Here is a 24,173-nt window from a genome sequence, read left to right on the forward strand (position 1 = left end):
GGATTAATTCTGCATTTCCTAATCAAGTCTAGAATGTAATGGACATTTCACTCAAGAAGGAAGCATATAAGGAAGATGGCAACAAATGCTGAAAAAATGACACAGGATTTCTGTATCCACTTTCTTGATCTAGGATTGGTATGCACAGAAGAGAATCCAAAGGAGGGTTCCACAATCTCCTCTGCTGCACACAAGCACACTAGACAAAGTTCAGAAAGAATGGAGATTGAAAACAAAATTGATGCAAAACGTACAAAAAAGAAAGGGAAAGATACCATAAAGAAAGAAATCAAGGCAGCAATTGGTAATGATCCCAAGGAATGTTTCTGATGTTTCAGGAACAGAAAACACCAGACTATTCCCTTGGAACATCATTGAATACTCCCTAAGTTTCTCTAAATCTCTCTAGCAGCAGCTTTGTAGATTTCTTTTGTTTCTCTAATCTGGGTCACTTTTTAAAGTTATTTTTAGATTATTAATTTATAGTACAATAATTATGTTTAGTAATAGCTATTTTAAGAGTTGTTAGATTGTTTACAGAATATAGAGAAACAGAAGTTGCAATCCTATCACCTTTCTTGTTGTCTAAGTTTAGAATGTCAAAACTTATCATTTCAGTTGATTTTGATATTATATGTGTATTTCAGTTGTCTATCCGATAAGATGAAGATATCGGAATCCAATGAGATTTGAGAGGATCAAAGTCATTTTACTAATGGAGTGCCGATCATTGACAGGACTGCAACCTTTCTATTTTATTGTCCATTTTGGAATTGCTTATGATTTTGGTTCATTTAATTTTGACTTAGATTGTTAGTTGGCATTGTAAAGTTATTTTAAGAGTTAAAGACCATATTTATCTGTCCTTATAAATTATAAATGGGTTTACTGGAGTTTTGGTTTGAACTGTTATTATGACCCCCCAAAAAATGATTAACCCTATTACAAATCAACCAATAACCAAAAACAACTTAATTGCAATTGGTTTAGGAATTTGAAGAAACTTGATTTCTTCCATGATTTATTTCCCTTTTCCTATTGGCATTATTCCCTCCCGCCCTCCCTCCATACTACATTTCACCTTTTATTCCTCATTCTCTATATTTTCTTAGAATTGGTCTGTTCTATCTCTCTAACTTCAGGCTTTGCTTTCTTCTCCCTTTTTTGATCAGTAAAGAAGAAAGTTTTATTAATTCAAAGAGAGGATTTTAGCACATCTGGTTCAGATATTACAAGCACCCAAATACACAAGATTTTTTTTTATCAATAATAGGAGATTTTATTAAATTTAACCTCAAGTATTACAATAAGGTGGGAACTTTCTCCATCCCAAGGATAAATTTATAATTTTATAATTTTGCCCAAAACATTTGGTGCCTAGATGTCCCAAATACATAAGATTTGCATTTGCTTAATTTCTTATTGATAAAAATCTTAGTTTTAAATCATTATTAGCCTACTGAGTTTCACCTTTTATTCCTAATTCTCAATTTTCTGTTGCATATAAATTGGTTTGATATTTAAGAATGAAAAAGCAAGATGAAATCTTCAAACAGTTTAGACAAAGTAGCAAACATTGAACAAAATAGGGGCTCCTATTTTACCCCTGGCATATTTCTGTCCACTTAAGGGTGGGCCTTGGCACAATGGTAGGGTTGCTCCATTTTGACCAGGGTGACCATGGCTCAAATCTTGGAAACAACCTCCCTGTATGTATAGGGATAAGGCTGCATATCAGTTCCTCCCCAGACCACATTGTTGGGAACCTCATCTTGGCTGCCCTTTATGTTTCTGTCCACTTAAAAGAAGTTCAGATAAGCCAATCATACTAAACATGAGTTAGGATAATAACCCCTATTGCAACAGTTTCAATAATATGGCAATAAATTCATTTGACCTTTCTTTGGCCAGCAATGTGCTTTCTTCACTTCTATGTTACATGACATTGTGTAAAAGCTCAATGATACATATGTTGTACAACCATACCTAATGAAAAAATGCCAACATCAATTTCCATGTTTAGATACACCCAGAGCACATTTAAGTACATGGAAAATGTAAATGAAACATTTACAGATGTCTACAGGACTTTCACTCCTCACTAACGAATGTTTGTCAGAGCATCCAGAATATGTTGAGAAGGAAAAGAAATGAAAATATGTCTACAAATTTATCCCTGAAAAGCACCCACCAAAAACATGTATTAAAGATAGTTCTGAAATTCAACCAAAAGAAAAATAAATCCAATCTAGCAATGGCATAAAGATTTTTTAATTATAACACTGATATGCTTTACCTCCAAGTTGCAAACCATGCTACTAGTGAAGGTCATGGCACTATAAAATGGTTTCCAGAAGTCCTAAGAAGCACTCAAATCAGTTAATAGGTTGAAATGGAATTAAATAGGATGAAGGTGTGACACGATGGTTCCAGACTCACTTAAGGTTCAATCCAGGTTTCACTTTAAGGCTGTTTGGAACTTCACCAGTCAGATTGTTGTTCTGAATGAAGCTGAAGGACAATGAAAAGTAGAAATGTAAATATGTCCAGTCTCAAAACAAACTGCCAATCCAATGAAAAGTAGAAATGTAAGTATGTTCAGTCTCAATTCAAATTAAAATCCACAAAGGCTCAACTTATTGATGACATTGTTCATGTAAGTAAAGAAAGATAATGTAGCTAATAGCTACACCCAAGGATAACCTCACCTGCCTTTTGCAAGGAAAGATCCTATCTTGGTTTAGAAAAGAACTTTTATGGGAGTCTACAAATCTTGAGAGAATACTTGAATAGCCACCTTCAAATTCGAATCAGCTAAGAGTGGATCTTATCTATTAGTGCAATTTAGGGTATTCTTTTCTTGTTTCATACTTTCCCTACGGCATATCATGCTTAGGTATGTTCTTTAGGGGTAGGTTTATGTACAACCCTAATAATGTACCACTTTTTTAGAAGTTCAATAAAATTCAGATTGAGGGAAGGAGGTGGATAGGAGCTTGCATCCACACCTTGTACTTGTTGGCTATGAAAGCAAACTCTCTTAATCTTGGCTTTAGATGCAGGTGCTTATAACCGGATCTCCAGCCAGAAGACATTCAACTGCCACCATGCCAGTGAAGAGGAATAAAAGCGACTTTTGATGGATGTTGTGGGGGGAGGCAGATGGTAGACACAATTCTCATTGCTAATGCACTGATAGATTCCAGAAGAAGAGAGGGAACTCCATGTGTGATTTGTAAACTTGATATTGAGAAAGCCTATGACCATGTCAACTGGAATTGCATGGATCTTGTGTTGGAAAAAATGAAATTTGGGCAGCAATGGAGAAACTGGATCAGAGTTTGTATAAGTCCCCTAAATTTTCAATCCTAATTAATGGGAAATCTACGGGGTCTTTTGGTAGTTCCAGTTGCTTGAGACAGGGCGATCCCCTCTCCCCTTTGTTGTTCATCTGTGTTATGGAAATCCTCACTCTTTTTAGTAAGAAGGCTGCAAATTCTGGTTATTGGGAAGGATTTGCAATCTCCCCTGATAAGGAAAAGGCCAATATCCTCCAATTTGCAGATGATACCCTATGTTTTGTTGATGCATCTCCAATTTAGTTGGAAACAGTGCTTGGAATTCTGAGCTGGTTTGAAGTGGCGTCTGATCTCAAAGTCAATCTGAGTAAAAGTCATATTATCCCAATGGGCCAAGTCTCAAATTTAAAAGAATGTAAATAAGTGATGGCTTGTCAAATCGAATTCCTCCCGGTAAAGTATTTGGGGCTGCCTCTCGGGGCAAAATGCTCTTCCTCCTCGACCTAGGTTTCAATTATTGAGAAAATGGAGAAAAAATTGGCTTCTTGGAAGGCAAAATATCTGTCATTTGGGGGTAGAGTGGCGTTGATTAAGAGTACCCTTTCTAACCTCCCCACTTATTTTCTCTCTCATTTCCCCATCCCAAACAAAATAGCAAATAGGCTGGAGCAAATTCAGAGGAACTTTTTATGGAGGGGATGGGAAGATGAAAAGAAGATTCACCTTGTAAAGTGGGAGCAAGTGTGTCTCCCTAAGGAAGTTGGTGGGCTGGGAATAAGAAATCTGAAGAAATTTAACTCAGCCCTTCTCAACAAATGGTTATGGAGATTTGCTAATGAAAGAAATGCTTGGTGGAGAAACCTTGTTGCTGCGAAGTATGGGGTGGAGTGAGGTGATTGGAGATCTAGGGAACCTCATCCAGGCTGGGGCAGATCTCTTTGGGCAGGCATATTAAAGAATCTTCCTATCCTCTTGGATGGGATCAAACTTAAGGTGGGAAAAGGGGATAGAATTAAGTTTTGGAAGGATCCCTGGTGTTTGGAGGGCTCCCTTCCCAAATTTCTGTGAATCAAGAATCTTCAGTAGCTGAGAATTTTAATCCTTCTGGTGGTTCCATTGTTTGGACCCCTCTTTGTAGGAAAAGTTTGTTTGACTGAGAGTTGGATGAGTATGTGGAGCTGTTGGGGCTACTTCAAAATCAGAAGATAGATATGAGTCTAGAGGATGAATGGAGCTGGAAATGGAATTCAGATGGCTGGTTCTCTGTAAAGTCCCTGGTCCTCAAGCTGGACAGTTCAGGTCAGTTGGACTTCCCTGCCAATCAGGTTTGGAACCCAATCAGTCCCTCCAAGGTTAATTTTCTGGTTTGGACAATGGCTCTTGATAAATGTCTGGCTAAAGCTAATCTGGAGAGGCGTGGCATTCAGATTCTGGATCCTTCTTGTGGTTTGTGTGGATCTCTTGCAGAAACTACAGAACATTTGTGTATTCATTGCTCAATTTCCTTCATGGTTTGGGGGCACTTCCTAAAGGCTTTGATATTAGTTGGGTTATGCCAAGATCAGTGAAAGAGCTGTTGGGCTGTTGGAGAATTGAGGGCCTCAGCAAGAAAGGAAAGCTTGTATGGAGTTCCATTCCTGCAGCTGTGTTGTGGTCCATTTGGGCTGAGAAAAACAACAGAATTTCTGTAGTTAATATAAAAGTCTGGATGAAGTAGTGCAGAGAGCTGTGGGCAAGTTAATCTCTTGGGTGTCAGTTACTGAGGAGTTCAAACATCAGAATTTGGCTATTTTGTTTAGTTCTCAGTCCTGGATGAGTTTGTAACTTGATTTATACCCGGGCAGTCTTAGTGGTCTGGGTTTTGCTGTATTAATTCTCTTTTTCTTTGTTGAATAAATTACATTAACTTTTTCCAAAAAAAAATGGATGTTGTGGGGGGAATCTAATCACCCAGCTCCAAGGAGATTAGCATCACCCCCAAGTTTTTGGACCAAAAGCTGCCTTGTATTACTTATCGTGTTGAAAGGGGGCCTTTGTTCTTTTTCATTCCCTCCATACATTAGCACACTTCTCCTTTGGGTTTCTAACTGTTTAATTAAATATCATAGAAAAGCCTGGTTATCAGATTTCTTCATCCTCTTTCTCTAGCTTTAAATTGCTTTTGGTTAGGGAGCAAGACAGTAGGTTCAAACCTCAACAGGTTGCAAGAACTTGTGGAGATAAGTTTCAGCAGTTTTTGAGCATTATTGAAACATTAAGATGAGTTCTTCATATTCCAAAAAGGGTGGGAGAGACAGATAGCAAGTTCCAGGATTGCCAAAACACGAATATGACACTTGTACAATTCCAGCGAAGTATTCACTGCAGGTTCTCTCAAACATATGAGAGAAAACCTTTGAAACAACAAGCATTGAGCCTTTGGTTAGGTTTATAAGGACTCCAATCTAAGAAGTAAAACTCTAAAAAAATGTTTAGGAAAAACTGCTTTTTTAATGGTCATTACATATAAGCATGGCATAGAACAAATGAATCACCCAGTGATAAATTGATTGCAATAAAGAGATTTAAGATTTTGAAGAAAAATAGTAGTATAAAAGAATATGACAAATAAGACAACAATAAATAAATTTGCATTAGATGGTGTATGGCAGCCTAAATCTGTGTGTTTTAGCTTAAGAGAGTAGAACTTACAGTTCTCGTAAACTGTCAATGTCCCCCAGTGATGGAGAAACCTCTCCACTGAATACATTGTCCTCCAAATGCCTTAGGTAAAGTATGACAAAAAAATTAGGCACTGTAATATTAAGTAATGGAAAGCAACCACATAGCTGTGGCAGAACAGGTTCTGGTTCTGTAGATCGTGCTAGTTGCAACCCACAGTTTGAAAAGAGAAAAATAAACAAAGATAAAGTGTATTGACTACAGTTCAGTTTAAAAGCTGTGGGTCTAGGGCCTAAAAGCCCATGAGATCATTTAATATGAGACTTCATGAACCACCATGTTCAGCTTCAAAAAACAAGTGCAACATGTACATAAATAACAGAGAAGCCCATAGGCTATAACTTACAGTGTCTTCAGCCTCTTTAGTTGGCTAAGATCAGGAATAGACCCGGTCAAAGTGTTATTCCCGAGCCATCTGTCAAACAAAAACATAAGAACATTAATAAGATAACATTTTCATCACCAGATACTGTTTTATACGAAGTAACAAACTTTGGAGAACTTACATATCAGTCAATGCAGTTAACTTGGCAATATTAGGTGATAGAGATCCTTGGAGGCCCAAGCTTGACAGGTTTCTGGAGAAAAATAAAAATTATTTAACAACAATACAAGGACTGAAGTTGAACCATAGACAAGAAACGTACATGAACGTCAATAGCAATTCCCAACTCACAATGCTACAACACGAATCCGGGTTCCTTCAGAACATGTAACTCCTGTCCATGAGTATTGGCGTGGTAAACAGGGATCACCATTCCAATCAAGTGGAGGATTTTCTAGACTATTCTTCATTTTCTCCAAAGCAACTACTGCAATAGGCAATGGAAACATAATAATTTTAGCAAAAGATATTACCAATGAGGAAAAAGATTGATAGAAATGGAAGAAAAAAATGCTCCTTTTACTGCAGTCCCATTCCAATTTATGGGAGCTGCATACATAAACATGTCATTTATCTAGACTGTCTAGTTAGTCAACCGCTTCTTGGATGGGCCCTGGCACAGGAATTGCAATGATTGGACATTCAACTGCCCAATGTGATGAAATTTATAGTCAGGGTATCTCATTGTACAGGATATTGCCGGACCATTATTCACCCCATTCTTAATTACCTTCTTCAGCCTGCAATATTATAGAATCATATAAGATGCTTAGGTATGCAACTATCAAATACGTATGGTTCAATATATATATTCCATCCAAGAAGTGGCCCAACCACCTTGACAGCTTCCAGAACTCTAGGAGCCCTTTGAAAAGACACTAGATTTCTCAACATAAAGTATAGGTTTCAGTAGCCAAACCATCTCGTGTAACAGTTCTTCCTCCAAGGAGCAGCAGATCAAAGACTTCTCCAGCATTGATTAAGGGACTCACATCTGATCCAATCACAGGAGTCAATTTTATCTCTGTAAGACCAGAGAGAGGCCAGTGGGTTGCAAAAACAACAACACCAGCTTGAGTGACATTCAGATTTCTGTAAAACTCTATTCCATTTATACTGATGTTCAAAACCCTTGAATTCCCCGTGGAGGTATCACGGTTGTCAGCGAAGTATAGAGCAATGTAGTAGCTGGAGTTAGGAAGAGGTCCTGGAGGCCAGTGCAACTTCATGGGTTTTCCTTGGTCAGATATTAGCTCAGTGTCAAACACCTTTGAGGGTGGAAGATTCCAAAAGCCAGAAACCGAGACATTTCTGATGCTCTGTATTGTAGGATTACTGTCTCCAAATGGCTCCCAGTAGCGATCAAACTGATCATCAGGAAATCTGAAGAAAGAAAACAATATTGAGATATTTCTAATAAAACAATGTTCAGATAATTCCAATGAAAAGTGCATAAATTGATAGAGATAAACAAACAAAAAAAATCTTATAAAGATTTCCAGAGGTTTGAAATCCAAATTAGTTACAAGACAACCCTTACCACGTTCTCAAACTAAGACTCACTCATAAACAAGCTAGGATTTTTCTCTTTCCTGAGAGCTTGTCTAGATTATAGTGCTTTTCTATACTGATCTTTGTAAAGATAAGCAGTGTTTATATTTCTTTATCTGAGTTCTTTATTTTCTTCTTGTTCAGTTTCAAAATTTTTATTATAGACCTGGCAATAAATCAAGTTTCCATAAAGTGGATAAATAGTAAAATCAAAGGGACAAAAGGGGAAAAAAAGCAATAGCCCCACAACTGATCATAACCAACAATTAGACAAAAATTAAAACATGAAACTGCAATGAATTGTTAGAAGATGGAAATGATAAATTGTGATCACAATGGCTAAATCTAAATTATTCAAAAATCAAAACTACTAATTTTCACATGGCATTACAGAGACATAGCACAACCCATTACTAAAAAATTAAAAGATGGAAAATAAATTAACACCAGCTCCACGACTAGAAAATAGAAATCCTAAACTTAAGTTCCCTATAACTTACTTGATGATGGGTCCTCCATAACCAAAATTGTTCCTTGCAACCAAGGCCAGGCCATATTTACCGAAATCTGTAGAGTTGTACAGTGAATTGCCCAGAAGCACAACTTCTAATGCAGAAATGAATGGGTCAGAATTCGTATACGTGTTTGAAGCAATACAAACACTCAATGTCTTCCCAGCAGCAAGAAACACCCCCTCGTAGTAAGATGACATATTCCTCGCGTAATCCTCCGTCGTATTCACAACACTCCAGAATGTCCCATCGACAATCTGATCAAAAACCGGCGGTGAGTCTTTACCATTGACTCCCCCATAGAAGTATATGGTTCGGACGAGGTACTTGGCACTGCGGTACACCGGAACAACGTAGCAGAATTTCCGACGGGTATTGCCATCGAGAGGGAAAGACCGAACGGTGGAGAGAGTTGGGACAATGTCGGGGATGTTTATTGATTTCGGAACACCAGCAGATACATAATTGGTGTCTGGGAGCCATTCTCGGCCGTCGATCACAGAGAGTTCTGTGGCACCACAATCGATGAAGTAGCCTGAAAAAAAAAAAAAAAACTGGTTAAGAAACCGAAATTGAAATTCAGACATAGAAGAAGTCATAATTGAAATACTACCTTTAGGATGCGAGGGCTGAGAATATACGACGATGAAGAGAGAGCAGAAAAAGAGTGGATAGAGAAACGGCATAACTACAAATGTGAGAACACACGAGAGAGGATGACAAAGAAAGATTTGGAAAAATATAGTTTGGGTTTGAACGAGGTGTTAATGAGCTAAGGAAGAAAGGAATATCGAACGAGAGAGAGATGAAGTTTGGAGAAGGAAAGGAATTTCTTTCAGGCAGATATACAGAGTTGAAAAAACGCAGGAAAGATACACGTAAGAGGTAAGACGTTGTTACTGGTTTGTTTGTGATTCGTTTGGCGTAAGTTTGGATAATTTCAAGTAAAGTAGTTTTGCGTCAGTTTGAGTCAAATTAGAAATGCTGCCAGCAGACGCGTCGCACATACGCTGAGAAAACGACGAAACAGTAAAACTTTATACAAGTACAATATCGGGTCCACGTGCTAAGCCGGACCCATGACTATGCTGAATCAATGAGCTGGACACAGGTTAATCATGTCATGGGCCATGGCTTATAAGGCTATAGTAATACAATACACATCGTATGGCTCACCCAATATCCACCAATATTTTAGCTGAACGATTTAGCTGTTCAGCGCGCTGTGGAAACAATGATATGATTCCTGGGGTGTCAATTGGACTAGTCTAATCCAGTCCGATCCAATGTGAATTTATTATAAATGGTTCAGGTCTAATTCTAATAAATGTTTTGGACCAATTTAGACTGGTCCAATTTAATATCTGTATCATTTAATTTGTTCAAATTCATTTTGATTTAGATTGATTTTATCCATTGACACTTGTATTCTTATCTTATATTAATGGATTAGATATTAGCTTAATCCAACCCAATCTAATATAAATTTATTACAGATGAACCAAGTAAGGGTGAGTATTGGGTTTTTTTTGTTTAAAATCGAATCAAAAAATCAAAATTTAAAAAACCGATCTAACTATATGATAAATCAAACCGAAACCGAAATATTTGAAAATTCAATAAATCGAACCAAAATTTTTTTCGATTATTTTAGTTAAAACCGAATATCATTTAACCTGAGCGAAGGAGGCAGATTTTGTGATTTTTTTATGAAAAAATTCATGGAAAAGGTTTTAGATTTTTTTATGGGAAAATTTTGAATAAGAAAAAAAAAAGGTTTCGAAAGAAGGAGGAGTTTGGGAACGACGGCAAGTCGGCAATACAGACTCGACACTCGACGGCAGCAGGCACGGCGGCACAGGCACAGTTTGAGAATGACGGCAAGAAGAAGAAGAAGAACGACGGGCGACGTCGACGGCAACTGGAGGTGAAGAAGAACGATTGAGGTCTGAGGAAGGAAGAGCGAAAGTCTGGCCGTCTGGGTCTGGGACTCTGGTTTGATGGTCTCTGGAGTCTAGAGTCTAGAAGACTTAGCGGCTTAGTCTTTGTCTCTTTGACACCCGCGCAGGCTTTCAATCTTTCGCATTGAGGAAGGAAGACGAAGAGTCGAATAGTGAAAGTGTGAAACTCTTTCAGACTTTCACTCTTTTAGACTTTTACTTCCGTAATACGTTATGCTTATTTTGGAAATTTGGCAAATAGTCAAATCAAATACGTATTAATTTATTAAATATTAATATAAAATTATAAATATAATATAAATAATATTAAAAATATATAATTATAAAATTAAATCGATTTTTTCGGTTAATCAATTTACTAAATATGATAACCGAAACTGAAAACCAAAAAACAAATAAACCGAATAGCAAAACTGGACCTGACCGAAAAAGCGATTAGGCCGAACCAATTAAACCAAAACTAAAGTATCAGTTCGGTTTCTCAGTTTTAACCGAATTATGCTCACCCCTAGGACCATGTCCAATCCAATCTAATAAATATTTTGGACAGATTGGTCTAATCCAATATGTCTTGTTGGTCTGTCCAATCCATCCAAATTGATTTTGGACTGAACAGGATTCAATCCAAAACCGGTCTATTGACACCCTTTCCACTTCCATGCATGTAATAAATTCATGAGCTAACCCAAATTCTTTTCTAATCATGCCATGCAACCAAATGACCAATCAGCCATAGGGTTGTTTTTGTACAAACCCTGTTTCCACCTTAAGGCTCAGTTTGGAAAGAGTACAAATGCAAATATGCTCACCCTTAGGATCAGTTTTAACCGAATTATGTTCACCCCTAGGACCAGGTCCAATATAATCTAATAAACATTTTGGACCAACCAGATTGGTCCAATCCAATATGTCTTGTTGGTCCGTCCAAATTGATTTTGGACTCGACAGGGTCTAATCCAAAACCGATCCATTAACACCCTTTCCACTTCCATGCCTGTAATAAATTCATGGACTAACCCGAATTCTTTTCTAATCATGCCATGCAACCAAATGACAAATCAACCATAGGGTTGTTTTTGTACAAACCCTGTTTCCACCTTAAGGCTCAATTTGGAAAGAGTACAAATGCTTATACATTTTGCACTCTATATATTTACATTTATACTCTTTCCAAAGTGAGCCTAAACGTTTTGAGCTGAGCAAGAAGAATTGAGATACAATTATTATTTGAGGCCGTTCATAATTGAAACGGGCATACCTTTCAAAATGCGTAGATTTGTAAAGTATCAAATTGATTATTGTAGCTGAAGTTATTCTCATATATGACGTGATAATATAAATCTCTTACCAATTTGTATCGATAGATTACCAAATAGAACCTATTAAATGATAAATAGTCACTTCTCTCACACACAAAAAATAAATAAATAAATAAAAAGAAAAACAGTAAAGTTGGGTTGCATTTGCACTGGATTGGAAAGTTGTTAAAAGGAGTATTTAGTGTAAATGAATTGAGTGTATATTGGTGTTGCCCTTTGTTTTTGTTTTAACGTTTACCTCATTTTGTTTGTTTGAAGTGCAAATGATAAAATCTGAAGCAAAGTAGAATAAAACCCAGAGCAAAACTGAATCAGAAGTTGCACTCTCTCATTAGAATTTCCATGCATTTGTAATAGTGCAAGTGGAATTGCATTGCAAAGTGCAAATAAGTGGAGTTAAATGCAACGATCACGTGTAATATCAGGCCTGGACCTTGATGTTTCCATTTATTTGGATTTCATCTTAAGGTTCTTTTCGTTTTTCAATAACTATTTACCCGGGTAAGTGTTTCTCAGGAAAGACTTACCCGAGTAAGTGCATTTACTCATATTCTTTTATTTCCTATATAAATAAGGTAATGACCATTTTAATCATAAAAATCCATTATTAAAAGGGACATTTTTGTTCCATTAAGTGTTGGCAACTTTTCTAGGAGATGGATATCACTTACACAAGAAAATTAACTTTTCCTATTCCCCACATAAATCTGAAAAAAGAACATGGAAAAATCTTATTGACCAACTCCCCCCCTTTCAAAATCTAAAAAAAACAGAACGCCCCCTACATGATATGGGGTATTAAATTGTCTCCCATAAGGCCATAATTGTAGATGGCTTCACCCACTCTCACTGTGACTTGGAACCTTTGAAGGACTATTAGTTACATGCTTTTCTTTGGGCTTAGTTTGCAAAGAGTGCAAATACAACATTTGGAAATGAAGTATACAAGGTTTTGCACTGAAAATATTTATCTTTACACTCTTTCCAAACTGAGCCTTTACGGAATTTACTGGTTGTATTTGTACCACTACTTGAAGTGTTTGGTGGTAATGGATACAAATTTTTGAGAAATATGTTATGACATTTCAACTAGAAAAAATGTTTGAATGGAATTTGCATTGATCAATTAAAAAATGTGGTAAAAGAAAAAAAAGATATCTTTTCACAAATTTGTATTGACCAACCCCAAATATTACACAACACAAAATTACTAAAGCTTCCCCTACTCTTGTATCTTTTGAAGTGTGTGGCTATGAGGCAAGGCTTGAAGCTTGCCAACGAGTCTCTCACGCTCTCTTTGATTACACTTAATCCATATTGATTATTGACTTATTGCAAGCTGATGAAGAATAACCTAGATTATTTTAAAGTGTTATATTTCAGTAGAGCTATTTGGTTCAGCTCAACCCTGGGTTGTAGGCCAGATCGAATTACAGGAGTTTCAATGAAAGACTGGGTTGTAGAAAGAGTTTTGAATGCAAGTCCGTTGAATGACAATTCTTGATTTGAATTTCTGTTATAAAATAATAGAAAAGGTAGAATGGAACTTATCAGTAATCAATTTCTAAATCAGAACTTGCAAAAATTTATTATTACAGAATCTAGAAACTGAGAATTGCAGAAAAAGAAGGACTGAGTCGTTCCCTCCGACAATTTCTGATGGTGTCTTTTGTTCTGTGGAAAATCTGGGAAGAAAGAAACAAATTAAATGTTTTGCAGCCGGGTGAGGTGCTACAGATGGCTTGTCATTTTGTGACTGAGTGGTCAAAGTGTGGCCTTACGTGGATTTCGTCCGATCCATGATGGTGCTTGGCTCTCAGGTGATTTTTCTGAAGCCGAGGTTGTTATCTACACTGATGCATCTGTGAATGATGTTTAATTGAAGTGTTACGTTGCTGCATGGATTAATTGTGTTGGGCAAGGACAAATCCGGTTTCTCAAGGCTGGAGTCTCGTCTTCCACTTTTTGGGACACTAAGGTGGTTGAAGCTGAAGCGATCTTAAAGCCCTTACTTCTTTCTCCTGAGTTTGCTCCATCGAAGCTCCTGGTGCTCTCTGATAAATTTAAATATCATTCGTGTGCTTTGGGGAGGGTCCCGAGCTTGTTCGTGGGCTTCTCAAACTGCCATTTCATGATATTCTTCTCTTCTTCGTTTTCCTCTATTTCTTCGAATGTGTTAGCCCACACTCTTGCTGCTACGTGTTGGGCTAATGACGGTCATTTCATCAGGCCTGATGTTTATTTCTGAGACTTTTTTGGTGAATGTAGTAATGTAGTATATATATATATATAAGTGTCATATTGATGTGTGCCTTGAGACACCAATTAAGGCAAGTTGGCGTCATGGTTTTCAAAACCGGACGTGCGGGATGATTGGACCAGAAAAATTAGGAATCGATTAGGTGATCGGTTCCATTTTATCCAAAACCATTATTTTGCCAAAAAAAATGTTGATTGGTCAACAAACCTCTGACATGGGCGGTCAAACCGTTTGAACCTACCAATGGTCTAACCACTTTTAAAATTTTTTGTCAGAGCAGGCCATTCGTTCGATTCAATCATTTGAACCATTTGACCCGAGAATCAGACTCCTGACTGGTTCGTTGTCCAGTTTGGTTTTAAAAACCTTGGTTGGCATCTCTCCAAAACTGGACATTGGAGGAGAGGGATCAAATCCAAAAACATAGGCTCTCTATGGTAAGGTCGGTGGACTTCAAGTTTGTTGTGTTTTCAGTGTCCTTTAAGTGTGATTCAAGAGTTTTATTAAGATCATTTTTTTCTTTCACATATGTCTACACTTTGCCAACACTAGTACTCTCGTTCTTTTAGGCTCCATTTGCTTTTCAAGAAGTTACTTATCCCGGCTCGGGTAGGTGTATTTACCCATGTTTGTTGATTTTCTAGGCAAATAAGACGATGACTATTTTAGCCATAAAAAAAATCCATTATTAAAATGGGCAATTTTGTCACATCCGAGTATTGACAACTTTCCCCATTACTCATCAGCCTGGGAATCTAGGAAATGGGTATCATTTACCCATATAAGTGAAACCCAGGAAAAATAAATTTTCCATAGACCCCACATAAATCTAAAAAAATGAGTATCTTGGTCAATGGGAACCAAAATCCCATTAACCAACTTCCCCATCTCAAAATCCAATAAACAAACCCCTACTTAAAATTTGAGCCTCCCTCCATTTCTTAAATTCTTTTGACTCTAGTAGTTTTTATATAATTCCACATGAAATAGTTACGAGAAGAAGTTTTTTGAGCTAATTACTATGAGTTGGTTTTTTCTGTATGGGAACCCCGAACCCAAATAGGAAGTGTAAACATATACTTTCTCAAGAGTTGCCAATGGGTCTATATAAGCACATAACTTGCACTAGATTTTGTCCCAAGGTATTTATACATGTTTTTGTGGTAAATTTGACTATGTCAACGTTTTTAAGAACTAGGCTGCCTAAAAACTGTTTTGGCTACTAGTTCACATTCCGACAGTCCGACCATCAGATCAGGCTCAGGTCCAAGTCTGGCAATGCTCCTTGGGTTCAGACTGCAGGAACTGAGCTGCAGCATAGAGCCCTCATAAGGTGTTGGATAATTCTTGGTGGAGATGAGAAGGATCACTAATTCACTATCTACTCCTTGTAACTGCATTTATCTAAAATCAATAGGTAGTGATATTAATTATTCTGAGACTTTCCTTGAAGCTGACTTGAAAGCAATTATTCATTAGCCTTCCCTTGTGGCCAGTAATATGCCTTGCACGCTGCCATACATTTGCAGTATTTGCATTTGTAAAAAGAGGCAAATTCATTGAATGATGTCTGTGCAATCGAATCTAGAAAACAAATAACCATTGCTATAGTACAAAATTCAGCCACCTCAACTTACAATTGCAGTTCATTACCAACCCCCCCCCCCCAAAAAAAAAAGAAAAAGAAACAAAGAAAGAAAAAATCCAAGATCAGTGACACCTTAAACACATCTAAAATGTACAGCAAAGGCAAAAGGAATACTTGCATCTGACAATGATTAAGATTTTCTACTGTTGATGATGAATATTTGTGAGAGAATCTTTTGAAATCTGCCAAGCAGGAAAAGAATCAAATTGATTGTATACATGGCACCATTTTGCATGTAAAACTAGTCACTTCAAACTGCACTACTAGCTTTTATTCCATCAGTTTACATTTGGCAAGTGTGCTAAACCAGGTTAACTTTCAGTTCTCGTATTGTGAATATGCAATTCTCTAAGCACCCATCCACAACATGTAGTAGAGCTGATTCTGGATTTATAAGAAGAAGAACTGGATTTAATCTGTTAATGATAACAATAGTTTACTATTACAATGATCTCAAGGTTTTAGCAGTCAAAACACTGCCATATTTTACCTTCATGCACAAATTTAAGTCATTGGAGGCGGTGGTTGCACTAAATGTTGGTTTCCAAAAGTCCTAAGAAAAAAAATAGATCAAATATTTGATTGAGTTGTAGAAAATAAATGCCAGAGATAACTTGAAGGTGTTCAGACTCACTTAAGGTTCAATCCAGATTTTACTAAAAGGCTGTGTGGAACTTCACCAGTTAGATTATTGTTTTGGATGAAACTGAAAGGCAAAAGAAATGACAACTGTAAGTGTAAACACATTGAGTCTCAAATAAGCCTTTAAGTCAAAATCTTCAATAAATAAAATAAATAATGCAGCACCAAGAAACTATACCCAAACAGTTGACAAATTGATTATATTGCACATGGAAGGGCATCGAGTCAAATTTAGCTAGCAGGTATGACTAAGGATAAGGTAAGAGTATCACTTCAGATAAGAGGAAGAAAATATAGTGATATGGAGATTTAAGTCCATGTGGTTGACTCTAGATGCTTCTTAAACCAGATCTCTGGCCATTCAACTACCACTTTCTCACAAGAGGAAGGAGAGAGATAGAAAAGAGAGGAAAATATAAATTGTAAAATGCATATAAATATGCATACTCCTAGGGGGAAAGGACTATGTAGTATGTACTTGTGACTGCTAATCTCAGGTTGTCAACAAATCCAGTAAAAGGCACAATCCTCGTCCTGACTTCTAACCACCAAGGTATATCAACCAGAACCTTTATTTCTCCTCCTGGTTTGCCAACCAAAGCAGCAGCATAATTTGGAATTCCTATTAAGAGGAATGATAAGGCCATAGTAAGCTTCTCATAGGGGTTACCATTGCTTTGAAAAACCATGTATCCGGTACATCATGTAGGACACTGTTTCATGTGGAGTCCTAAACTGACTGACAAATACATCAGATCCCATATGATGTACCAGATTCATGGTTTTCAAGTCATAGTACCCAATGTTTGAGAAGTTCATCACCAGAACTGCTGCCTAGATAGCAATTTTTATGGAAGTACCCAAAAAGTGAACACTAGGTGAACAAATCAATCAGTTAATGGTAGATGGGTTACAATATAAGGGATTTGGATGTATAGACCATCCAGGGAAAAAAAGTGAAAAATAACATAAAGAAATAGCAACAAATATTCATGCAATGAAACAACTTTGCAGTCCAAAAGGCATGCATTTAATCTTTAGAGAATAGAACTTACAGTTCATGCAAATAAGCAATGTCCCCCAGCAATGTAGGAATCTCTCCACTGAACTGATTGTCCTCCAAATGCCTTCAGTGAGTGATGACAATAAATTATAAAGAGTGAAGATGTTGTTTGACAGTTTCCAAGACTTCCGACAAATGTGGATCATGCAAACCCACAGATAGAAGGGTGAAGAAATAAAGAAACAAGTATGAAAATTACATCATCACAGTCTAATAGTAAATGGGCTAGGCCTCTAGAATTTAACAGCCCATGACCATCTAAACTAATATGGTGCCTTAGGCTGTGTTTGGTTGCAATGCAAACGCAAATATGTACACTGCATATTTACCCTTTTCTCGGTTCATGAATGCAAACACAGGTTCACATTTTAAACCATTTTTGCACTCATCTTGTTTGTTTGAAATTGGTGCAAAATGTGGGCCCATCATTAAATGCTGCAACTATCTTATGCTCCAATGGCTTAACTTTGGTCAAAAAGTTAATTATCAAAAGGAACACAAAATTGTATCCAAAAAATAGGTACAGTAATGCTCTCTTCTCAGAGTACAAAAGTATCAGAAAATACATTTTTGAGCTGATAATCATTACTTTTTTACATATCAAACAAATGCTCACAAACATGAACCAGAGTACATAAATACCCCGGTTCAGCGTTTGTATCACAAGCAAACAGAGCCTTACAAACAAACATACTTTATGTTGTTACATAAAATATAAGCCAGGCATTAAAAGCAATGAAAGAGAAACCGTGACATACAATGTTTTCAGCATCTTTAATTGGCTCAAATCAGGTATTGGCCCCGACAAAGAATTGTTCCCAAGCCAGCTGTCCAGAAAACATAAGGACATTAATAAGAAAAGTCTGGAATACCAAATCATCTCTTCCCAAAGTAATTAAGTTTCAAGAACTTACATGTCAGTCAACGCAGTCAAATTGGCAATTTTAGGTGATAGAGATCCTTGAAGGCTCATGCTTGTGAGGTTTCTGAGAAAAATACCCTAAAAGTCCTTTAACAACAATTAAAGGATTGAAATGAGCCATAGAAAAGAAATCATGATTGTAAATCCCAACTTACAAAGCAACCACACGAGTCTGATTCCGGTTTCCTTCAGCGCAAATTACTCCAGTCCATGAGTATTGCTGAGGAAAACAAGGATCACCATTCCAATCAAGTGGAGGATTCAGTAGACTTCTTTTTACCTCTACCAAAGAAACTACTGCAATAGGCAATGGAATGTCATGTTAGAAAAACTTGTGTTTCATGATTTGGTAGTCAGAAGTACTTTTTTCCAGGACTTCATCCCCATACTTAGGGGAGCCATGCACATATACATAATATGTCTGCCAATTTATCCTGATTGCCTAGTTGATATGCCACTTCTTGTATGGGCCATGGCCTAAGAATTGCAGTGGTAAGCAACTAACAGCCCAGTGTGGTACAACATTGAACCCTTGTATCACAGTATACAATCTTTTTCCTAACTATGCACCTTATTTTCGTCTATACTTTGTCCAGCCAGTCATGTTAGCTCTAGACAAAATGGTTAGGTATGCCAAATTGGTATGACTTCAAGCTACATTCTCCATCTAAGAAACTACTAATCATGTATTCATGGTCTCCTGGAGAAGTTTGGAAATCCTTCTCGGAAAAGAAACCAGGTTTCCGGAACAAAGAGTAATGACACTTTTTCATACCATCTCGAGTAACAGTTCTTCTTCCAAGGGGCAATACATCAAAATTTTCTCCAGCATTGATCACGGGACCTAGAACCGATCCAGAGGAAGGAGCCAGAGTTATCTTCGTAAGGCCAGAGAGAGGCCATTTGGTTGCAAAAACAACAACACCAGTTGAAATCACATTTAGGTTGCTGTAGTATTCTATTCCATTTATGGCGACGTTCAATATTCTCGGGTTCCCCAGTGAACCATTATGATCATCCGCAAAGTACAGGGCAATATAATAGTTGGAGGCGGGAAGTGATCTTGGAGGCCATTGCAGTTCACTGTGGTTTCCTTGGTCAAATGTCAGCTTTGTGTTAAATACCTTTGAGGGTGGAAGGTTCCAAATACCAGAAACTGAGAGCTCCCTTAAGCTTTGAAATGGAGGACTAATCTCTCCAAATGGTTCCCAGTATCGATCAAATTTGTCATCAGGGAATCTGGAGTTTCAAGATCTCAAGCAAAAATTTTAGATAATTCTAGAAATGAGTAAAAGGAAAAGACAATACCTTATATACAGATTCCTATGGGGATGAAATCTAAATTAATTGCAAGTTACAACATAAACATAATACGGGGATTTCAAACCAAGTATCAATCATAAACTACAGGATTTTATTTTACCTCAGCTAAGTATTTTTTTTCCTTTCATTTTCTTTTCCTTTTCTTATTTCTTTTTGTTATGGAGAAGAGTAGTACAATGCATTTGGAGTTGGTCATTTAAACTACAATTTATTTATAGATTACTGGTCTTTCTAGGGTTTACAAATAAAGTATACAAGGTTTTGCACTGTGCATAATTGTAACTGTACTCTTCCCAAACTGAGCTGAGCCTTATTTACTAATCATAAAGGACAAATCTTAACACCACCCTGTTTAAAATATTTTTCCCTTTTTGGATTCTAGCTTGTTTCCTTGTATACTCTTTTCTTCCATAACAACGTAAAAGGAGAAAAGAAAACCATAGAAAGCATAACAAGATTGAACAAATTATACTCATCCAAAAAAAAAAAAAAACAGATAGAACAAACTATGTCCTATAAAGGAGCGAGCACATAAAGCGCGAAATTAAAACTGAGGACTACACAAACCAAATTCCAGTATACCTTTTGAATGAAGATAGAGAGATATAGCACAATCACTAACTCAGAAATTAAAAGATGAATAAAAAGAAGCATACATGCAGCTCCATAACCAGAATAAATAATGCCAAATCTTTCCCACAACTTACTTGATAGTTGGTCCTCTATATCCAAAACTGCTTCTTGCAATCAAATTCAAACCATGTTTCTTGAAATCGGTCGAATTATAAAGTGAATTGTCCAAATACACTACTTCCAAAGCTGAAAGAAACGGATCTGAATCTGTATACGTGTTTGTAGCAACACAAACACTCATCGTCTTCCCAGTAGCAGCAAACACCCCTTCATAGTAAGACCACTTCCCTCTGGCGTAATCCTCCTTCGTGTTCACAATGCTCCAGAAGGTCCCATCGACAACCTGATCAAAGACCGGGGGTGAATCTCTGCCGTTGACTCCCCCGTAGAAGTATGTGGTTCGGACGAGGTATGTGACATTGCGGGTCACCGGAAGAACATAGCAGAATTTCCGTTGAGTACGGCCTTCGAGAGGGAAAGACCGGAGGGTGGAGAGCGTCTTGACAAAGTAAGGGCTTTCGGGGATGATTACTGATCTGGGTACTCCAGAAAACACGTATTCGCTGTCGGGCGACCATGTTAGGCCGTCGATCACGGAGGATTTGTTGGCGCCACAGTCGATGAAGAAACCTGAAAGGAAGAAACAAAGAATTTTCAGAGCTGAAATTTAAGTTCTGTGAGATGAAGGGGTTGTGTTTCAATGGCTACTACCTGTAGGAGGTGGGGGTTGAGAATGTACTGCAATGAAGAGAGAGCAGAAGAATAGATAGAGAAACGACATGGTTGCTTATGTGAAAGCATATGACATTGAGAAACGGAAAGAAAGATTTACAGATAGAAAGAGAGAAGCTAGGCTTTGAACCAGGTTCGAGGGAGAAATGAAAGCATGAAACAAGACAGAGAGCATTTTCAATGGCGGGTTGGAATGAAGTCAATAACTGCAGCAGTTGTTAGGTGTAGTTTTAAATGTTAACAATTATGTTACCTTTGGCTCGAGTGACAATTTGATTCCCAAATTTTAAAATCAGACGATTCAGTAATCGACGTACCTAGGGTTAACTCACTGTACAGGTGAAAATCGGGCAAAGTGTGGACTGTGCCTTATCGGTCCGCGATTCGGGTCGGATCGTGTTTTAAATATTATATATATATATATCTGATATATTTCAGTTTTACTATATATATTTTAATTTTAATATATATTTTAGTTTTATTTCAAAAATATACATATTATATATAAAATTTTTGATATATAAAACATCAGTTTTAATCCATCAAATTATTTTTAATTTTTAAATATTCAGCATTTACTTTCTTAGACTTGAATTCTTTATCGTTTATATCAAAAAAATCATTCACAAAACCGACCTAAATCAATCAAATCGATTTTACTTAATACTGAATCGGTTTTGGTTTTATTTCTAAATAAACCAATCAGATCGGGTTGAAAAAACGTCAATAAACTGACCCAATCGACCCGTGAACAGGTGAAAGGAAGAACGAATTATAGGCTTCTTGATTTATGAGATGGGACAAGGGTTAGTTGATTGGGTCGGAAGGGGAAGAGGACTCATTCCAGTTATGTCTGCTCCCTCTTAAGTCTTCATGAGCATCGAACACTCTAGCCCCCAAAGTTCCGTCTCATGACTTCTGGACGAGTTTGACCGAACACAGACCGGGATACTTCGTCCCGGTTTTCCAAATACAGGCTGGCCTCGCCTGTATTCGTCCCATTTCCATCGTTTTCTTTCTTTTTCTTCGTTGTTATCACCACTTCCGACGAACATCAGAGGAGTTGCAGCGGTGAAACTCCTCAGTTGCTCTTGTTCGATTAACCCATTCCCAGGCATAAATCCATCGAATATTCGACCTCGTCCTATTCCCTCATCGTTCTCTCCTAACCTTCCATTGTTTTTCTAGTTTCTCTCAGCTGTCATTGTCCCCTCCGACCGGCGAAAACAGGGGAGTTGCAGTAGCAGATTCCCCCCTCATTCCCACTCAAATCTAGCGAACCCCATTGACTTCTGGTCCGTTTCGAACTTTCGTTTGGCAGAGCTTCACACAATCCCCAGTCCCTAAAAACAGAGTTTGGGTTCAATTAGGTTTTAAGAGAGATCGACAAGTAAAAAGAAAATAGAGTAAGTTTAGTGGAGTATTTTTGTAATTTAACGCTTTTTGTTTTACAACCAAGGGGTATTTGTCACAATGTAAAAGTTTAAAGGGTTTTGTCGAAAAAAATGTAAAGTTTTTGCCACGAACCCCATATTTCACTAATTTCAGGGGGTCCATATAATTTACCCTAAAAAATATACCCGGTATGTGTTTCTTTTTTCAGAATCAGACTCTTTTCAAATCCGATGATTTTGATTTATTTTTGGAACTTGCAATCAAAGAAAAAGAAAACAATTCACATGAAGAACACCCTCTAAGTCTTCGGGTTAAAGCAAACTCATACCAAACTCCCTTTTAAGTCAGTTTTGTTTCCCTTTCCACCCTATTTTGGGTGTTGTGATGTTACCAGTTTACTTATTAAGATTACTTATAGAGAGACATGGAGATATTTTGGTGACGTTGTGTCATGTAAATGGTTGCTCTTTAAGATATATGAAATAAAAATAGTTTGTGATGTTGTGACATGTGTTAATCATCTAACCTAAAACTTTGTTTATTATGAAAGTTTCATCATTGCACAAAATTACAAATACTGTTCCTGAAACTTCTATAATTAGGTGAATCCAGATCTCCTGCACATTCCTCCCTTAGAGGGTGCCATGTCAATACCTCTCATGTGTGAATCTAGCAAATCTAGCATGTGCAAGTGATATTAATAGACATAATTTTTTTTATTAATCAGGCTCAACAACTAATGATTTTCACAATAAAAAGGGTTTGTTTGAAATATGTGCAAAACGTGGACTTTATCATTAAATGCCTTATATTTTTTTATCACACACTATTTATAAGAAGAGCACAAGTTTGTATCCAAAAAATGGGTACATAATGTGCTCTTCTCATGATATAAGAAGGATGTCATAAAAAACATTTTTGACATATTAGTGGGTGTTCAGTACCGTGGTCAGACCACGATATATTACGTTTTGAAATGCACTACACTAAATTAAGGTGTTCTCTTATCCTGTGGTGTGGATTCATACACACTATCTCGTGGATGAGTCCATACCACAAGTCAATTTCTCATCCACATGTTTTTATCGTGGATTGAATCACGCCACTGTGAAATTGTTTATCAATAATGACCCCATGCTTTACATAGTATGTTTTATTCAATTTATCTTACATTTTTATTAATGTTTTCGAACTGTCGTTGATTCGGATGGCCAAAACGTTTGGCTTGGGAACTGTCCAGGCAATCAGTTTTGTTTTACCCCAAACTTGGGCCCTAGCCAAAACCGTTTTATTGGTCAATGACCTATTGAACCAGGCAATTGAACCGTCGACCCATTTAACCCGTTCAATAGTTTTTTACTGTTATTATTATTTTAATTAGTTTTTTTATAATTTAATTTTGTTATCAGAACGGGTTGTTGTTTCGAACTAGATGGTCAAACCATCAACCTGGGAACCTAGGAACTATCAATCCGGTTTGGCTTTGAAAACCATGGAAAAAGTAATAACATTTAATTGGATAAATGGTATTTTATTATTTATTATTTTAAAAGGTTTATAAAATCAACCCAGAGAATGAATCGTTCATGAGTCCGGTTCCCGGTCAAACGGTTGGCCCATTTTGATAGAAAAAATAAAAATAATAAAAAATGATCAAAACCGTTGAACAGTTTTCTGATCAAATCAACATTTTTTTGCCAAAATTCGGTTTTGGCAAAAAAACGGAACCGGTCACCTAACTGGTTCCCAGTTTTTCCAGTCCGGTTCGGTTTTGAAAACCATGGAAAAAGTAATAACATTTAATTGG

General features: G+C 37.0%; 2 protein-coding genes across 5 annotated transcripts; both read right to left on the reverse strand.

Annotated features, from left to right (window-relative positions):
• Positions 1-1,866: 1,866 nt before the first annotated feature.
• On the reverse strand, positions 1,867-9,389 carry LOC104596489 (Leucine-rich repeat (LRR) family protein). 2 transcript variants are annotated; one of them, XM_010257675.3, is made up of 10 exons: positions 9,082-9,389; positions 8,457-9,003; positions 7,325-7,788; positions 6,697-6,832; positions 6,527-6,598; positions 6,367-6,435; positions 5,991-6,062; positions 2,440-2,511; positions 2,297-2,359; positions 1,867-2,176 (listed from the first exon to the last, which is right to left on the reverse strand). In XM_010257675.3, the coding sequence occupies exons 1-9, from the start codon at positions 9,152-9,154 to the stop codon at positions 2,329-2,331; spliced, it is 1,536 nt and encodes a 511-aa protein (XP_010255977.3). In that variant the 5' UTR covers positions 9,155-9,389; the 3' UTR covers positions 1,867-2,176; positions 2,297-2,328. The 2 variants fall into 2 exon arrangements, with proteins under 2 accessions (XP_010255977.3, XP_088751358.1); XM_088895232.1 differs by lacking the exons at positions 2,297-2,359; positions 2,440-2,511.
• Positions 9,390-15,773: 6,384 nt separating this feature from the next.
• Positions 15,774-21,181, reverse strand: LOC148804154 (putative LRR receptor-like serine/threonine-protein kinase At1g67720). 3 transcript variants are annotated; one of them, XM_088895234.1, is made up of 10 exons: positions 20,951-21,181; positions 20,314-20,869; positions 19,059-19,522; positions 18,439-18,580; positions 18,276-18,347; positions 18,120-18,188; positions 17,354-17,425; positions 16,291-16,362; positions 16,147-16,209; positions 15,774-15,838 (listed from the first exon to the last, which is right to left on the reverse strand). In XM_088895234.1, the coding sequence occupies exons 1-9, from the start codon at positions 21,018-21,020 to the stop codon at positions 16,161-16,163; spliced, it is 1,566 nt and encodes a 521-aa protein (XP_088751360.1). In that variant the 5' UTR covers positions 21,021-21,181; the 3' UTR covers positions 15,774-15,838; positions 16,147-16,160. The 3 variants fall into 3 exon arrangements, 2 of the variants coding, with proteins under 2 accessions (XP_088751360.1, XP_088751359.1); XM_088895233.1 differs by having other exon boundaries at positions 15,830-16,040; XR_016080639.1 differs by lacking the exons at positions 15,774-15,838; positions 16,147-16,209; positions 16,291-16,362 and having other exon boundaries at positions 18,276-18,361; positions 20,951-21,175.
• Positions 21,182-24,173: the final 2,992 nt, after the last annotated feature.

The sequence above is a fragment of the Nelumbo nucifera genome, chromosome 1 (assembly GCF_055504915.1).
Source record: "Nelumbo nucifera cultivar China Antique chromosome 1, China Antique-T2T, whole genome shotgun sequence".
NCBI classification, from domain to species: Eukaryota; Viridiplantae; Streptophyta; class Magnoliopsida; order Proteales; family Nelumbonaceae; genus Nelumbo; species Nelumbo nucifera.

Coding starts and splice junctions, on each gene's coding strand:
- LOC104596489 (XM_010257675.3), bottom strand. CDS start 9,154: ATGCCGTTTCTCTATCCACTCTTTTTCTGCTCTCTCTTCATCGTCGTA. Junction 7,789..8,456: donor TATGGAGGACCCATCATCAA/GTAAGTTATAGG, acceptor TTCTTTCTTCAG/ATTTCCTGATGATCAGTTTG. Junction 2,512..5,990: donor ATTGACAGTTTACGAGAACT/GTAAGTTCTACT, acceptor ATTGTCCTTCAG/CTTCATTCAGAACAACAATC.
- LOC148804154 (XM_088895234.1), bottom strand. CDS start 21,020: ATGTCGTTTCTCTATCTATTCTTCTGCTCTCTCTTCATTGCAGTACAT. Junction 20,870..20,950: donor TCAACCCCCACCTCCTACAG/GTAGTAGCCATT, acceptor TCTTCCTTTCAG/GTTTCTTCATCGACTGTGGC. Junction 18,348..18,438: donor CAGACTCGTGTGGTTGCTTT/GTAAGTTGGGAT, acceptor TATTTTTCTCAG/AAACCTCACAAGCATGAGCC.